At 50.3% G+C, this 18439-nt stretch overlaps 1 protein-coding gene across 2 annotated transcripts; it reads right to left on the bottom strand.

Moving 5' to 3' along the window:
• Positions 1-10993: 10993 nt before the first annotated feature.
• On the bottom strand, positions 10994-17861 carry LOC119112163 (uncharacterized). Of its 2 annotated transcripts, XR_005095685.1 has the most exons (5): positions 17621-17861; positions 16315-16415; positions 12408-12556; positions 11748-11823; positions 10994-11443 (listed from the first exon to the last, which is right to left on the bottom strand). XR_005095685.1 is itself a non-coding variant. In XM_037236225.1 (4 exons), the coding sequence occupies exons 1-4, from the start codon at positions 17660-17662 to the stop codon at positions 11228-11230; spliced, it is 483 nt and encodes a 160-aa protein (XP_037092120.1). In that variant the 5' UTR covers positions 17663-17861; the 3' UTR covers positions 10994-11227. The 2 variants fall into 2 exon arrangements, 1 of the variants encoding a protein (XP_037092120.1); XM_037236225.1 differs by lacking the exon at positions 16315-16415.
• Positions 17862-18439: the final 578 nt, after the last annotated feature.

Raw genomic sequence — 18439 nt, 5'->3', positions numbered from 1 at the left:
GGCTGTTCCGGTGTGCGCGCACGCGGCCCGCGCTGGCGCCGGCAGCCGGTGACGGCAGGTGGCTGTGCGGCAGCGCTGCCCGCGCCTGACACCATTCCCCTGCCGGACCAGTTACTGCTGCCTGTCTGCTCCCAGCCGGACGAGCAGGGGGTAGCGCCGGAAGTGACTCACGTGCTTTCGGCCCCCGTTTCGCTAACTGCTCACATGTATAGTTTGTGCTGGTCGGCACTGAGCGGCAGAATACCTCCCCATTGGCGTGAAGTTCTTGGCGATCGTCATAGCTCAGTGAGGCAGCGATTATCTCATCGGCTCATGACCTCCAAACTGTCTCCTGACTAAGAGCCCAGGAGCTTATGCCACATAATCGTTCGAATGTCTGCTCTCTCAGTTGTAACGGGTCTGGGGGTCGGCAATGAATACCATAGCTGGTTGCATGCATTGCAAATATATAGAAATAAAGCGGGAAATTGGTTTGGTATCTAATAAATGGAGACAGGTTAAGGCCTTTTCAATGAACTGTGCGTGAGTTAATATGACTGCCTTCCACGGGTGGCGCTTTGGCCATGCAGCACGCTCTTTTTTCAGATCAAAAATATTTTAGAGATGTCATGCCACTGGCTAAGACGAAGACAGCTGCGTTTTTGGTGACAATATCTTGACACATCACGCAGCCGTCACCATCGGAGGACAAAAGCTCTTATCTCTTGACAAGTCCTTGTATCGCTCAGCTCTCCCGAAACGGAGGACTCCAAGCAGACGAGGAGGCGCTCCGCCTCGGATGCCAATGTCACGCGTTGATTAGTCCGGCAGGCGGCGAGGAATGCTATGGACCGCGTGGAATGCGGCTATGTAGCGACGTGTGTCGCTTGTATCAAACCTGAGGAACAGCAGATGACCGGACGTGCAGGCGAAATAACACGATGCAACATTTTGACTCACCGCATCGTCCGCAAGCGCAAAGGGAGAACGATGACAGAAATACGAATGCTTCACTAACCTTTCGTGTGAGGAAAGCCTACTCCGATCCGAATCAGACTTCTTCTTTCTTGACGGGGTAAAACTCAACAGGTTTACCTCGTCCGTATCCCAGAGCCACTATTTCACTCGTTCGCCCTTGACGCAGCACCGAAGCCTGACAGGAGAACCGTCACCTCTTCCCCAGGCCGCACCCCACCCCACCACATTACCACGCGGCCGGCGGTCTCCCCAGGCCGGGCCGGACTGCCGCCGGTCGCACGCGGCCACACGCCACACACCGCGTCGGGGCGGCTCTCGCCAGCCGGGGCACGCGTGCCGCCGCCGCCGCCGCGCGACCTTGATCAGCAGCGCGCCACCGCCGCCTGGCGGCGATCACGGGAAGCTCCGCCGAACAGGGAGCGTGCGGAATTGCAGGCGGGCCTGGCGCCGACACCGCCTCCGGCAGCGCAGAGGTATGCGGAGGGGCGCAGAGGTCATGTACCGAGGACGTGTGCTGGCTATTTAACCCGAGAGTGTATGCATGGAAGGCACGCCTGCAGGAGAGGCAGGTGTATGTTCTTCACCATGACGTGTGCACTGTGCAGTGCTCGCGTACCTAACGGTTGCAGAGTGCATGACCGCTGCGGCGCGGAAGACGCTGGCGCCGTGGCCGTGTTGCCGGGTGTGATCGTGCTCGCCTTGCCGGGACTGACCGAGCGCGGCTTGCTGTTGTGGGCTGCCGTCCACCGCCGTTCTTCCGGGCTTCTCAAGTGTTAACGATCGGCCCGACATAGCCGGACTCCACCATTACCCGGCCAACACACGCCAATCATGAGATCATCCTCGCGACATCACGGGATCACACGGCAGTCTGCATCCCACCGGTCCATCATCAGACCGCAGAAGAGTGTGTATCCCATCGAGAAAAAAAGTTTCCGGAACACTTCCGAAAATGTGATGTCAGAACGTCTCCCGACATCGACACGTCCAAAAAGCAATAGGCCGACTTTTTCTTATGGCGAGGTCACAGGTGCTGTGGGAGTTGTCTGATATCCTTAATTTGTCGTTCAAAGCGGTGCATATGGCATCAGTCAAGAACGATAGCTTTTTCTTAGAGCAAATGAAACGCAGATTGTAAGCACCTCCCGTTGAACAAAATCGCGGGAGGCGGCGCGGTAGTTAGAATAGGTCTGCTCATAGCTTCCACGCTGCGTGGTTATTGACATACGTCGAGCTATTTTGTTCGACAAGCTATAGTTCGTAGCTGCATGCAAATCCACAGCTCATTGATTCGGCACGCGGTCCATTCGTGGGTCACGTATGAATGGCTAGAACGACAGGTCGGATTCGGGTGTCGGGTGTGTGATTGGACGTCAGCTGTCGGATTATGGTCGGAGTGTCGGCGACTGGACGTGACTCGACTGTCCGGTCCGATACCGGGGCTGCGGCGTGGCCAGGGCCTCGTATTGTCCGGTCCGATACCGGGGGCTGCGGCGTGGCCGGGGCCTCGTATTGTCCGGTCCGATACCAGGACCTGCGGCGTGGCCAGGGCCTCGTATTGTCCGGTCCGATACCAGGACCTGTTGCGTGGCCGGGGCCTCGTATTGCGGCGCCTGACCGGCGTTTATATCGGCGCCGCTGGCGTCGTAATCCCTGAGCTGTCGGGATCGCACGCCAGCACGGATACGGGGGTAAAATGGCGTTTGGGGACCGCACGCCAGCACGGATACGTGGGTGAAATGGTGTTTGGGGAACGCACCCCAGCACGGACATGGGGGTAAAATGGTGTTTGGGGATCGCAGTCGGCGTACATCTGCGACGGAGTGTGGAAAGAGAGAGGGCACAAGAGGGAGGGTGGGAGGGAAGAAAAGGGAGTGACGCTTAGACGATCAGAACGAGAAAGTGCGAATCTTAAAGAACAAAGCGTTGGTCAGACTGGCCTAGAGTCGTTCTAGTTGTTATGGCATTGCCGTGCGCAGTTACAGGTCCGGATCAAGAGGCTGTGCTGTACGCACCACCGAGCCGTGCTCACCAGGTGCATGAGAGCAGAGCGTTCGGCTCGTTGGTGCTAATAGACCTAATTTAGCTTACTAATAAACTTCAGTTTGTTAGTGTTGGTGTCAACATCACTTTCATTAATTTTTTGCGAATTATTGCAAATATGAATATATTTTTCATAAAGCACTGATTGTGTCAATTTGTGAAATAGGATTTCTTCTTGCTCCTATGTTTCTATGCAGACGTCTCAAACTATTTGAAAACTATTAGGTGGCGGTGCGGGGTGGCTCAATGTGGTTCACGTATTTTTAGATTGATGAAAGGGGATGTTAAGCCCTGGAGCCGTAAAATGCAAACGCACCCGACCCTCCGTCGTCCGCGCATATCATTAGCATGTTAATCAGGCCAGTTACGTCAGCGCATGCTTTCGAACGCTGTCACGTAGGCTAAACAATAAACGCCCGCGCTTCCACGAAAAGCCAGCCCAGATTCCAAGGTCCTTTGCTTTAGGATGAGGACACGGCAGTAGACGCGTGCAGCCTTCGTCAGCGGCCGGTATTTGAGCTCTGGATCAGCGACTAGCGTCCCTTTGTTCCACGCCGCCCAGAAACGCTCGGAGCATCTCTGGTGAATGAGAACACGGCTAGAGATGTAGACTAGTCACATGTGGCTCTGGAGGTTACTGCAAGATCAGGACATTCGCGGTGAGATTTCGCTTCTGAGTAAAAAGCAATGCATGTATTTGACGATTTGAAGTCATTGAATAAAATCCCTCACACCTGTAAATTTCAACGTTTCAAATGGGTGCAGAAGTAGTGTTTGATGTATTTCGGTACGGAAAAATTCAACAATGGCTTTCAAGCAGGATCGGGCCGCGCTATTCCGCGGTTGTTCATTTTGTATTGCTGATGCATATTGTTCTGGGTAGCCAATACCTGATACTTCAGCGTTATTTTGACTGACTACAGAATAAATGAGCTGCATTAGACCTAGTGGTAGTGGTACTTATCGGAGTGTAATTAGAAAAGCTGTCAAGATGGCTGAAAGCCCCGAACAATTTGTTCAGCTTGAACAGGCGCCTGCCGTCTAATACTTGAGGGACGGTATTTAGCGAATCGGCCATAGCTGAGAGCGACAGTGACAACGACAATGACAGTGACCGACCGTGTCGGGTAACTGATGCCAGCTCGAAGCGGGCACAGTCCGGGTGAGGTGTCGGTTGGGCGGGGACGCATCCCTGTGCATGGTTCTGCCTCAGCCACGGCCTTCTTGGACGGACGCCAAAGCGTTGTGCTCCCCCGAAAACCGCGGACATGTGTAGATCCGATCGGTAGGTTCGTTTCCTTTTGCGTTTGGCTTCAGACCTGCCGGCTCACTGGCAAATTCGGGTACCCGTGGTTAGAGTTCGTTGAAAAGATGAGGTGTGACTGATAGCAAATGCAACAAGAAGATGAAAAAAAATATTCATCACGACATTGCAAATTTCAGTCCGGAGCGCAGAGACGTCTGGGGAGGAGGGGTGCGAGCCCCTCCCCCTATGTCGGTCAGAGCCCACTAACAAAGGACGGCCGGGGCCGTGTCCGCCTCGCGGCACACTCTCAGTCAGGAACAAGGCCGGGATTCGCTAATGCTGGTCAGAAAATCCCTTGCATTGGTCGGGTCCCTGCGACGACGAGGGGCCTCTGCGACGACGAGGGGCCCCTGCGACGACGAGGGGTTCCTGCGTCGATCAAAAGACCCTCAGTGCCTATGTAGGGATCCTGTGTCGGCAAGGGGCTCCGACATGGCGAGATGTCTGTTTACTGAAGTAGGACAATTGGGACAATTCTGAATATCAGAAGGGCCTTTGCGTTGGTCGGGACCTCTGACAATGAAAGGAGATATGCTAAATGATACTGAAAGAGTCCAAGGTGAGATCATGAAAGTGTCCTTCGTCGGTCCGGGGAGGGTGACAGCAAACGGAGACACTCAGTCCCAGTGCTGTCAGGAGGCGGGTTAGCCGACCTGGGGTCACTATTACAATTATTTCCTGCGGCGGTAAGCTATGTTTTGTGTAAACGAGGGACGCAGCGTTGATCAGGGACCAACTGTTCCGGTCAGAGGGCCTCCTGCGTCAAGAAGTGCCACGAGGCATGATGTATCCCTCCGAGGGCCTTCGAATTGACCAGAAGACCGACCTCCGTGTCGCCAGAGGGACCGACGGTAAGTACCCCGGGCTGGGGTGGCAGAGCCCTCCAGCCCCTGACCAGGAGAGGTAATGTGCCACTAGTGTTTATATACGTAGGTAGCCCGCTACCCGTAAAAGGTATGGGTCGCCTTGTCAGTCAATTCATGGGGCCTCTCCATGAACGCGCTGCCTGCATGGCGGTACAAAATATTAACAAAATTGCTCCTCCTTGTGACTGTTCCGGTGGTCTTTCACCGGGGCCCTTCATCAAGCTCTGCCCCCACCCCGTTGCCATGGCGCTGGCTGCGCCCCTGATCACATTACAAAAGTACTGATGCGTGCCTTTTGAGGCAATTGGCCGCTGATCGGTGGCCACGGCTTAGGTGCTATGGACCCATTGCGGCTGTCTGTCTGGGACCTCTGTATTGCAGGCCGACCGCTACGCTTCGTGGCCGTTCATGTTTTTTGTTCGGCTCGGCTTCGCTGGGGCTCTATCGGCCAGCAACGGGCATTGGAAGCTTGACTGGGAGATCGAGAAAAGAGATGAGTGGAACGGTAGTACTGCGGCTATCTCGTGAGGTCTCCGCTGCCAAGCCTTACGACACAGAGCGGCCCCTCTCGGAGGTCTGAGCAGGCGCCCAGGCAGATCTCTGGTCGGAGTGGAGGTCCCTGCTCATGGCTGGCCCTCTGGCCGGAACGGGGGTCCCTGCTCCTGGCTGGCGGAGCGGCATGCTCGATAATGTGAAGCCTTGTGAGGATTTGATATCATTTTGTATTGTTGGAGGGCCTCTGGCGTCTAGAATCTAAAATTGTTTAAGCTTACGATTATCTAGAATTATTCTAGAATCAAGAAGTATGCGTACCATAAATCGGATGAAATGGTGAGTAATGAAATCTAGTGGAATACTGCTGTATATACGGTTATAAGACCGAAGCATCCTTAATGTCCGTCAACGGATGTGGCGCGAGTCTCCGCCTCGAAAAAATCGATGCCGTCCGCACAGCTGCGCCGGTGGGACGAAAGCCGTCTCGTGTAGCTGTAGAGTCATCAGCACCTGGACCAGTGAAGGACGGCGGCTTGCCTACCTGTGCCTCGCGCCGGCGGCGAGGAGGCCTGACGCTGCCGCGGCGGCAGGGGCGGTCCCTGGCATGCCGCTCTCGTGCCGACCACCTCCGAGGCCGTGCTCGACAGCGCCATCTGTGAACCAGATCCCAACCGAGGGGCATTACGCCGCTGGATACCAAAACCCGACCCACCAGACGAACACGGCCGGTGTGTCGAGCTTATTGCTGGATGGCACTTCAACAAGCTATATTTGTAACTACTGATCACAGCTGGAATTCAAGTGGCTCACCTGTCGTGGATGTTTGTCAGGGCAGCATATTTTTACAGGCATGTGAATACCCATTGCTCAACGGCTGGGGAAGACACGCACTCATCGGCTGTAGCAGCTCTGCTTAAAACGCGCCCAAGTTTTTCGTACTTCGGACTGGTGCCAACCTGCATATGAAGCATTGCCTTAATATGGCGCATGTAAGGTAGTAGAGCACCTTTCAACCTTCAGGTACGCAGGCGGTCTATCAATAAATTCATTTATATACCTTCAACTCAGCGATCTGGTTAGTCGGATCCGTGTTGATATTTTTCATCTTCATGGTCACCGTGCACAGAAACCTGGAAAGTGGATGACATGTCAGTCGATTCCAGTGATGCAAGGGCGCCCCAAGATTAACTGGCCGTATCATTAAAATTCGCATTCGTGGAAGTATGACTATCTGATTTGATGTCAACAAAGAGGAGAGATAAGATCGAGACAAATTTGGGTTGCGCTTTTTCATTTATTTTCTTTCAGAATGATATTTTATGATAATATGGTACCCGGCGGCGACGGAGGTAAGCCTTTGTTCTAAAGACCTCATGACTCACGTATTCATTTGGCTCAGCGGGCCATCACGTCACCCACGGCGCGGCCTTCACGAAACGAGGCGAGTGTCGTGGCGCGGAGCCAAAGGTAATCATCAGGCACCGCGGCCACGGAAAGAACTACTGTTTCCCGTATTCTGCTACAGGTGGCCGGATCCGATCTGGTGAAACGTCTCACCCCTTCATGATACTTGTTTGGGCGTTTGGTTAGATCTGAACGCTGGTGTCAGGCGTGCGATCATAACTCCATGAGTAACAACACAGTGGGATCATTCCCCAGCATCCAACTGTGAGCAGTCCAGGGGTTGATCCTGAAACCAGATGCGTACTTGTTCTACATGTTTCTGAGTTGCCCAAGCACCACCCTTGTTTCCTTTCCGCTCAATGTCCAGCGCTCCTGCCTTTGCGTCCCTGCAGGCCTCGCCCGATGGTTGTTATTCTTGGCGGCTGCAGCTGGCCGCTCTGGGGTATGCCGTCTGCGGTCAGCAGAGGGACAGGTGTCTCATCCCACTTATTACCGGCCTCCATCATCTCCCCGTCCAAAAATGGGCTCTACGTGTACACGTCAACAGGAGCTCTTACCCAGCCAGGCTGTTAGCTAGCCACGAGGTGTTCGGGTGCAAGCAATCACCCCAAGTTCTATCGCAACCACATGACGAGGCGGCTCTGTTAAATCAGCTGGCAGATGAAGTTATCCGAGGTCAGAACCGATATAGATATGCGCTAAGCTTGACTAGAAGGGCTTGATATAACATGTCACTGGTCACGCTTAGCGAGAGGTGATTGCAACTGTGGGGCGCAGCGAGCCATGGGGTGTTCAAAACTGCTTTCAGTGTTGCTGTGAGACATAACGCCTGTACTGTTTAAGTAAAAGCAGAAGCCCTGCACTGCGGAGGCAGGCCCCGGCGTGTCGGCAAGGACGCGACTTGGCCTTTCAAAGATCATTCACATTAGTTTTCCATGACACATGTCTGATACAGTTTTGCAAGGACTGAGTGATATCCCCCAGCCATTTGATCTATCAAAATCTGTTCCCGGGTTACAGCTTTGGGGGCTCTTCCTGGGAGAATGGTGGCGGAAACGCTGGCTCAGCGAAGGTGAATAATATACGTGAATTCCGATGCATGTAGGAGCATGACTAGTTATAATCATTCTGATAAGTCATCGAGTCATGAATTAGCTCACCGAACGTCCACGGCATGACCATCACACATGTCACACACTCTCTTCAAGGGTCCTCCTGACCGCGTATTGCTGTGAGCTCTTTGTTTACAAGCGGCGTGCGAAGTGCAGCTGCTTATATGGCGGCTACTGGCTTTCATACGCACCAATGACGAGTTTTAAGGTCATGTGGTATCAGGTATACGCACCAATGACGAGTTTTAAGGTCATGCGGTATCAAGTATACGCACCAATGACGAGTTTTAAGGTCATGCGGTATCAGGTATACGCACCAATCAAATAACAGTCCTAAAGTTTCGGAAGACTACGGCATCTTCGACTCTGTGTTCAAATTAAGCATGTGGATTATATCATGATGGCACCTGGTGCGTTGACACGCAGACCAAAATAAATGTCATTGAAGTATTTATGTGAGAAATGTCAAAGCCCTGCCAACGGGAGGTCGGTCTTTACCACCAGGGTTCCGTTCTTTCTGGACATGCATTCCATTGATACGCATGCTGGTAGGCTCTCCCCCTGCTCGTGTCCAGCGCGCTTGTGGGGCGGTGGTTGATCGCGAGCCTTTTGAGCGAGGATTCGGACGCTGTCGCTGCACGAGCCTTTCAGGCAGGGATTCAGACGCTGTCGCTGCACGAGCCTTTCGAGCAGAGATTCAGACGCTGTCGCTGCACAAGCCTTTCGAGCAGGGATTCAGACGCTGTCGCTGCACGAGCCTTTCGAGCAGGGATTCAGACACTGTCGCTGCACGAGCCGCGTGATGGCACATCGCCGTGCACTCACAATTAAATTTGGTGCCTGTTAGCGTCACAAAATCAGGTACGCATTTGTCAGCTAGCCAAAGACAGAAAACCAGGAACACTCCCGTTCCGACCCACCATGATGCAGAGAACCGCACTGCAACGCACGCGTTACCCTCACGCAAGATAGATGTAGCAATCAATGCTAAGGAGCCAGTCACCTTGAAGCAAATCCGATTTAAAGATACCGAAACCTTTCGACGGAAATGCCATCACCACTAGGTTCGTGAAACGCTTCTTTCGTTATTCCGTTACCCTCCGTTTCTGTTCCGGTAATGTTCGTACCAAATATTCTAGGGAAGCCGACTACTTGACGCCTCCAAAACGATAGACAACGATAACACCTGGATAGTTACCAGGGCGATCTATTGTATAACACAATGAGATATAGAAAATATATAGATAGCTGCTAAATACTAATAAACGTATAACCCAATGACTTACTTTGCATTGACAAATTAACTTTTCCAGTAAGTACAAAATGCTAATTGAACCTAAGGGAGCGCGTTTGGTATGTGGTATCTGGTTGATATATTGCACAAGGAGAAATGAACGATGTTTTGGGCGGGCATTTACTCTTATTACAGGGATTGAACAGGAAAAGTACCCTCGCACTGCTGGTGATTCTTGGTCGTATCACACTAACAGGTTGATTAAGACTGCAACCTTTTCCAGGTTACTTTGTTTCGTCTCCTATTGATATCAAACAGTGCAAGCTTCTATGCTCAAAAAGCCAGAATACAGGACCAAAAGATGAAAGCCGTAATCGCACGTGAATGCGTTCCGACATTACATATCTCGTCCCGTCAGCCTCTCACCTGTTTTCAGGACACCCTGCGCTTCAACGGGTGGCTGTGAACCCTGCACCAGGCCTCGAACTGCACTGCGATGACTGACGACTGAACTTAGACGCCCAACTGCTCGCTGGCAGCTGCACCTGAGCAGCGGCAGCGACACAGTTTGACGGTCTGTTCCCGTCCCGACGCCGGGCCTCTTCCCTGCGTCTCCTCGCGAAGATGCGATTGACGTTGACGGTTAGCGACGGTCTGTAGACTGCCCGGTCGCCGACACCCCTCACTCCCCCGCCGCCGGCCCGTCCCCAGCACTGAGCGGCGACAACGCTAGCCACGCGCGGCGCTCGGCCAGTCGCCACCTCCGCGTCACCGGTCAGCTGACCCGTGACTTGTGACCCGTGACCGGCGCCGCACCCGTCTGCGGATGGCACGACAGCCGCCGAAGCTTGTCGCCGGCGCTGCTCCCCCCACCCGCGGACCGGCCGCCAAGCGACCGGCGGGCGGGGCACGGCTGGCTGCACCGACGGCGGGTCAGCTGCTGGCGGTGACCTGCACGGCAGAGGGCAGCGGCCGGCCGGGGCGGCGGCGGCGGCGGACGGGCGGCGGCGGGCGGACGCGACCGGCGAACCTTCGCCACTGACGGCCGGCGGGCGCCGCGCGCAGACCGGACGCTGGCCGTGGGAACGTGCCCCCACCAACGTAATTGGCGCGATCGGAGCGGGTCAGAGCCTTGGAGGGAGCGGCGGCGACGGGCAGGTGCGCCGGCTCCCGCCACTTCCGGCGGTGCCCCCCCCCCCCTCTCCCCGCTCCCCAACCTCGGCCTCGACCGTGGCACCCGGCGCGAGGGTAATTAGACGGCGATGGCTCGGGCGATATGGAATATGAATGGTTCCGATTACCTTTGTTTCTTTCGTTTTACGGTTTTATGATCAAAGCACGGGTTTGTTTGAGTTGATGTCACAGGACTGTCTGGCTATTTTGTTGCTGCATTGCGAGCAAAGCTAACCTTTTCGCGATGTTCTTTTCCAGTTATGCTCACTCGGTTGGATTATCTGCGATCGTGGGGACGGCCCTTGGGGTGCCTATGGCTGGAGCGACGCGATTCTTGACATCGTCTTTTTCAGCGGAACGCGCAATCTTGCACGGCTATGGTCTTGGACGTATAGAGATTAGGACAAGCCAATGCGTAGTTGTATTGCAATAACACACACACATAGCAAAGCTCCGATCAAATGCTTATTATACAGGCATTCTTCACGAGTAAGCTGTGAGAGCCTATGGTATGCTGGGAAAGTTTAAAACATTGTCCCAATGCATAGCACAACACCAAACAGTTTTCAATGTTTGTGATCATGTCCGCGAATCTCACTTACCATCCGATGAGTTCATTTCGAAGCAAAATTGCTAATCAAATGAAGCCATGCTGGATTTGAAACCCTATGCTTTGGCTCCGTATTTTTCGAACGTAGAAGTTATTGACGTAGAAGAGGTTTTTGAGGTCATTCAGCGAGTACTGCGTGCCTTTTTCATCGTGCTGTGCAAACATCAGGAAGGTCTCCACCAGGTCGACTTCAACAGGAGCCTTTCCCCCGTGTGTCCAATTTTGTGCCATGTCATATGTGCACTGGGATAAATACAATCACGCATTATTATTCAAAATATATGGCGACCAAAAGATATGGCGACCACAGCATTGCAAAGCTGAGCCCGTGAATGGGTCTTGATTAGACAGTTCCCAAAGATCAGTCACACAGGAAGAAAACGCACGCTTGAACACAACAGCCAGTATTCATAGGCTGCGTCACTTGTTATAAGACTAATTGACAAATTATGATATTGTCTTTTCAAGGTTTTCCATCGCTATACCTGAGTAATTGACAACATTTTGGATTACAAAAGTCATCAAACGGTTCAGACGTCCTACTAACCTTCATGAACCCTTCAAAGTCCATATATAGCAAAGCCTCGGTGGTATCTGAGCGTCCATCTTCCGGCCCGGCAGCACTGAAAAGTCGACACAATGTAGCAAATGGACGGTAGCTCAGATGTAGCGCATCGCGCATGAAGCAACCGCATGCGCTGGTGACTGGAATCGGCGTCGTATTGTGGCATCCGTTCACACAACACGGATATCTTTCAGTTACGTTGTGCGTAGGCAGCCGGACTAAAGGGTGCTAAAGGCAAAGTGTGCTGGACGTGTTACAGAGGTGGTCAGGTGCTATTCCTTTTTTGGGGCATTTACCGGACAGGTAAAAATCAGATTGAAATCTGACAGAGGTGACAGAGGTAGAAACATTGCAATGCTTGAAGCTACCTGCACCGACCCTTATTTCACAACTTGCTTTTTGGTGGTCTGATTTCCACGGAAAGTTAAACAATGGTTCCACGTGCAAACTTCACAGACGCATGACCTATAAACCCAGTCTCATAGATATAATTTTAATGGCTTTAGCTGTTAATGCTTGCACAAACAACGTTATGCATAGATCACGATCAAAACAATGACGATCGTACAAGTAGTTATCTACTTTATGCATTTGTTTCGTTTATTGGAGGCCTTTCGTAGAGAGATCGTAAATTTCACTTACAACTCATTGACATCCAGCACCCCATCACCGTTGTCATCCAGCATCTGAAAGATGCCCCGCACGTCGGCTATCGTGGCATCGTCCCAGCCGGGACAGGTCTGGTGTAGTCGAGCTAGGCTTGATGCGCCGTCGTGGAACTTACCCATCGCCTGAAAATGTGCAAAAAAGTTATGATATGTTGGGAATAGGTGCTAAGGTAAATAGCTCGCGAATCATTCCTGTAGGTGAATGTACAGCCGTTTGATTACATGTGGTAAGTACTATCACACCTTAAATTTTAAGGTGCGTTTGTGCCGACTTCCTCGGCGACGTAGTTGGCTAAAGCGCGTGTCGATACAGGTGGGAGTTATTTGGTCTGAGTCTGACTTAGGTGAGCGTTTCCTTGATCAAACCCAGGAGATGGTAGCATCTGGGGAGTAACCGCCCTGCCGCGGGCTTAGCGCTGTGCCGGCCAGTGCCGGCGGCAGAGGGTTCACGGGCATCGTCTGCCTTTAAAAAGACCCACCGACCAAGTGACACACCTCTAGGGCACAGTCTCACTATGGGTCCCAGAGAAACCCTTTGACCACCCGCTCAAGAAATCGAGATAGGCCCGTCGCATGCATAACTGCATACGTGCTACAGTGGGCGTCCTGACTGGAAGTAAATGGTTAAGACCCTCCAGTAACGGTACGGTAATGGCACCGGTAAGGAAAAAATGAAGCCTTTGCCTTCTATAGTGTTGAGTATTGCATATATATATACATGTATATGCACGTGGAGCAGCACCGGTACTGGACAGACTTAACCATTTACTTGCTGTCAGGGCGCCCACTGTAGCACGTATGCAATTATGCATGCAACGGACCTATTTCGATTTCTTGGGCCGATGGTCAAAGGGCTCCTCCGGGACCCATAGTGAGACTGCCTTCGGGGTGGGTCACTTGGTCGATGAGTGCATTTTAATATTACACAGCGTTGCGTATAGGTACGTTTATCGCATATTATATATATATATATATATATATATATATATATATATATATATATGTGTGTGTGTGTGTGTGTGTGTGTGTGTGTGTGTGTCGGGGACGGTGTGGCGCGGGCCGGGCGGGGGACGGTGTGTGTGTGTGTGTGTGTGTGTGTGTGTGTGTGTGTGTGTGTGTGTGTGTGTGTGTGTGTGTGTGTGTGTGTGTGTGTGTGTGTGTGTGTGTGTGTGTGTGTGTGTGTGTGTGTGTGTGTGTGTGTGTGTGTGTGTGTGCCCTGGCAGACAAACCAAAATTGTCCTGAGATAGGGAACCAATGTTTTTTTCTTCAAAATTACATCTGCGCGCTTGGAAAACCGGAGAAAACTTTACATCTAACAAGGTGTAAAGGTGTACGAAAATTTAGGACTCAGCACTGTTTCAACAACACACTTTGATGGGATTGCAGTTAAGATAACTCGCTTGGTCGCGTTGTAGGCTGGAACCAAAACTTTTCAGCCCTCTGTTGGCTAGCAAGATTGACCTCAAAATGTTTGTACGATTTCTTATTTGGCAGACCACTGAGCTATGACCTCGATGTCTGAGTGGAGAATATCCCGAACCTTGACGGTTTGAGGTGTGCACTTGGCACTGAACACGCCGAGCTTTAACTGATGGTTTTGAGGTTCTATAATGTTATGCGGCATAACGTATGGCTCACTATCAAACGGCATAATTTTCCGTGCTCTTTTAGATGCTCATTCGAGGTCCAAGTTACACCAGGTCAGATCAAGAAAGCCACCCGACGTAAATGTAGTCGGCATTATACCGAGCATCATGACAGTGGTAACATGAGGATGGCAATCACCAATTTCAATGCATTGTAGAGTTGTAATGTGTGTTCACTTAAGGCAGAAATTATGGCCTATCATGATCTTTATACCGGATGACCTAGCACTTGATATCAATCGATAAATCAATCTTCATATGTCACCAATATGCACTGCTAAATGTCTAGCCACATGAGTTCAGGAGCTTCCAAACCCAATATGGTTATGCATTCGCATGACCGTGGAAAAGGTCATGAGCATTTATTTGTTTCCTTATTTTACCCCTGCAACGTCTAAAACATTCAGAAGGCATTTCAAAGCCACTCAGACATACGCACGCGACAAACACTATCGCAAACCTTTAAAGGACAACTAAAAAAAAATCAACCTGAGGTTTGATCTAGTCTGGGGTTAGAAATGCTGTGAACTTTTTTTCTTCAGGGTACTTCTAATATGTTACTTTATCATTTTGCGTTGCATTCTTAACTTTGATGCTCACCCCATTTCCAGCATTTGTTCAGCTGCATTTGTTTTCACAAACTGAAAAATTGCAGGATTATCAGCTTTGATGCTGAAAATAACAGAAATAAATGAAACCGGAGGTGCTGAGCTAACGTCGACATCACATGATTTTTGGAATATATAATGAGGATACCCAGAGTATCTAACACCGCTTCTGGTCACGGGTGACTATGCCCCTAAGTCCACGTGGTATCAAGCCTCCGTGAGGCGCCTGTGAACATGGTACTGCTAGCAACGTTGAATATTTGTTTAATGTGGGGATGATCAATTTTATTCTCGGTTTGTCATTAACTCCTGACGCATCAAATTTTGGTTACTTTTGGCACAAGAGCTCATGATACAAAATACCAGAAAGGCCTATTTTGCTTGTATCAAGCAGAAGATTCCAGATGCTCACCTCAGGTAAATGACTTATGACCTTCTCTAAACATTGTGGATGCCAGATTCTGTGGGACAGTAGCATTACGCATGTCATAGAATTGGAAGTGATCGGTTTGTGTCACCGGACAATGATGAGGCATGGAAGAGACATTACGATGAAGCAATACATGCCAAAAGACTGTAGGCAAAGACAAATACACAATCGTTTTGTGAACCAGCGTCTGGCTGCTTTCCCTTCATTCTCGAAAGGCCGACGGGGATTTCCAGCTGCTCCCACACCGCAGTAGTTTTTCATAAACAAGCATGCATTGTACCCCGCCATGTATCTAACAGTGGCAACGTTTTCTGGTATCAATGGCCACTCACTGCCTATCCCTTGATTCACGCTGAAGAGCCAACAACCGTATATTCCCAGATGAATTGGCCGTTTCAATGTCCGCTCAGATTCTTTGACGAAAAAATAACTGTAGGCATGGCAAAACAAGCAGAATGCCAGAAATCAGCCAGGTGCAATGAAAATCAACGGTTTTACTTTTCATTGCAAGGAACAGTAATATTTGAATTGTTCAATGTTGTATAATATAAGTCGTCCAATAGCACGTTTACAGGTACGTTTTCGCCCGCCCCGTGGCTCAATCGGGTGGAGCGCGTGTCTCCCAGCCTATCCGATGGCCGGGTGGGGGTTCGTGTAGCTACACGTCCACGTTTATGTGTCCCTGACTGGGAAGGCTTGCGGCAGATGGCAGCGAGCACTCAATGTCAGCTGGGGTCAGGACGAAGGGCCGACGGTGCGGAACATTTCACACCGCAAATTTTATTCTTGATCGGATGCCAAGGGCAGAACTCACAAAACAAGGGCTGCTCGGTGTGAACTCTGATTCCAGAAATCCAGTTGAAGGATTCTGGCTGAATGTGGTAGTAACAAAATGACGAGAAAACTTGTCCCACACGTCGAAAGCTTAATTATGTTTGGCGATCTCATGCGATGTCCATTTTAATCAACAGGAAACATATGATTATCACGCTATCTACCTTGGTGCGCACTGATCTAGAAATGAATGACCTGTAAGCCCGTGCTGCGAACCAAGGATTCCTCAAATCATATTAAGCCGTGAAATAGTGACATAAAAAGCCAATGTTCTGGCTATCTTTCAAAAGGGGACGTCACACATTTGGGCTTAAAAAGCAAAACAGAGAAGGCGAGAGATCGATTGCAAGAACGAGTATTACCTGATGCATTTTTGCTCTGCTGTGAAGCATCTTGTTGTAGGCTTTAGGCGGGAGACGATCGAACCCTTTGATGACGGGTCCTTCAGGAGCTTGCTCAAGCTCTGCAATGAATATTCAGAGGCAATTAAAAGGGAGTGATATATCTTTGATAGCGCAAACAAAAGTATAGCTATTTCACCAATAAAACGAGCTCGCAGCATTCACAAACGTGTTAATATCCCAACGCTCAGGCTATCACTTCAGAGCTAAGAACAAGCTTCAGGCTGTCACAGTTAAGTAGCTTGTTATCATCACGTTATCAAGTATTAATACTAACATGACCTGAAGGATCACCGGTTGGCCACAAGAGATATAGGAGACATTAAATTGTCCATGCAATGGACTACCCAATAGATTTTGTTTCATGAACCTGGAGCACACCAGTGAGAAGGGACATTGCCTCTGTCGGCCATTACGCCAGTCGAAATAGCTCCCACTTAACAAGGGCGGGGCACAATGGTAATGAAAGCTGGCGGGGGGACTGGAACCTCCCAATTAATTCTAATCAATTTCAAAAGGTGATCCAAGGATACAAAAAAGTGGTAGCTTTAGTCACATGGAGCATCCGGAGGGACGGAGCAACGTAAATGGAACGCAGGAGCTCTCGTCAGATTGGCTGACTCGGAGCCTGCGTATTTAGTCCAAGAAGACCAAAGAAGAGTACTCCACGACTGGTGAGAGCCTGTTCGCATTTTGTTTGCCCGTTGGGGCAGGCTAACACGCCGGACAAACAAGCTCGGTGGTCCTTGCAGAATGTTCGGCAGCAAAAACAATATCAGAATGTGGTGGATGTCATTGCGTATGGCTTCTTCCGCTCAGCAAGAGAGGCGTGCGTGAGTATTCCAAATTGGGCCTTTCCTTTCCAACCTGACTTCGGAGTGGAATAAAAACCTGCGTGCGATATTTAACTTCCATCAACTTCAGTGGTTCGCAGCATTCGGCATGGTCTGAAGAAACTGAAGACTATCATCGATTGCACGTTTATCGCGATAAACAGACGACTCTGATGAACTATTGGAAGCAACGCTTGCTCATTTTCAAAAATTCCTTTTAACCACGTCGTTAATATCGAAAAAAGACGAGGGCTATTTTGTTCCGCGAATGAGTATGCAGTGTACGTGTGTGCTCTGCGGCCTGCATGTCTGCCGGAAGAACAAACATTAGGAACAATTTCATGGTGAGCATAATTTTGTGTGGGTTTTTACTTGGACTTATCTTAAAAAACAGCGTAATAGTAAATTATAACAGAAACCAAATGTCAACTTACCTGCAGAGGAAAGATCATACAATACTTCTTGGTTTTGCACATGAAAGCGAAACTTTCTGAATGGCACGAATTGTCTAAGTTTGGAACACCATGTGCCCATCAAGCATCATGATTTGCATGAGCTAGAAATGAAAAAGTTACGACTGCAATTCATCACATGTCAGCATTTTCATCTGAGTATAGGAAAGTATCCTAACAACATGGATTGAGACAAGACCGTATGTTGCAGCTTTGCTAGAAGTATTGTTTATACGGGCCTTGTTTTGTGCCAGAAACGACGCGTTTAAAATAATTAAGCACACTCACGTGATATTTGGATTAAAGTGCTCAAGCTCTGCAGGATCACGCACATTCCGGAAATTTGCAATGGGATGTAGGGAAAATGAGGGTTTGATAGGAAACCAATAGGAAAATAGGAATCTTATGTTCTCGCGAGGCCTCACCATGAGTATAATGCATGCGAGGTTTTACCCCCGTACTTCAGCAGGTGGTGGCAGATCCCGCCCTTCGCTAGCAAGCATATGATTTCAACGTCATGGCATAATTATTTTGGGACACATTTGCCTCATGGTGAGGTGTGTTTACCAGGAGACGAGCAGAACAAAGTCAGTGCTGAATTGCGATAGTTGTACCGCTGTCCTTGTTGACGCAGAACTCCAGCTCGCCATCCGATAGCATTTGAATATCATAAATCCTGTTGTGTCTGGCAGCACTTATACGCCAATAATGTTTCCCTGCAGGACAACGAGATGCTCAAAATGCAGAATATAAAATACACTTTGATATGTTTCAGCACATAGTCTCAAATGCCAATGAGCC

The sequence above is a fragment of the Pollicipes pollicipes genome, unplaced genomic scaffold, assembly GCF_011947565.3.
Source record: "Pollicipes pollicipes isolate AB1234 unplaced genomic scaffold, Ppol_2.1 Scaffold_2555;HRSCAF=2994_pilon_pilon_pilon, whole genome shotgun sequence".
Lineage (NCBI taxonomy): Eukaryota > Metazoa > Arthropoda > Thecostraca > Pollicipedomorpha > Pollicipedidae > Pollicipes > Pollicipes pollicipes.
The sequence above is the reverse complement of the archived record's forward strand: the minus strand, read 5'-3'. Positions and strand labels throughout refer to the sequence as shown.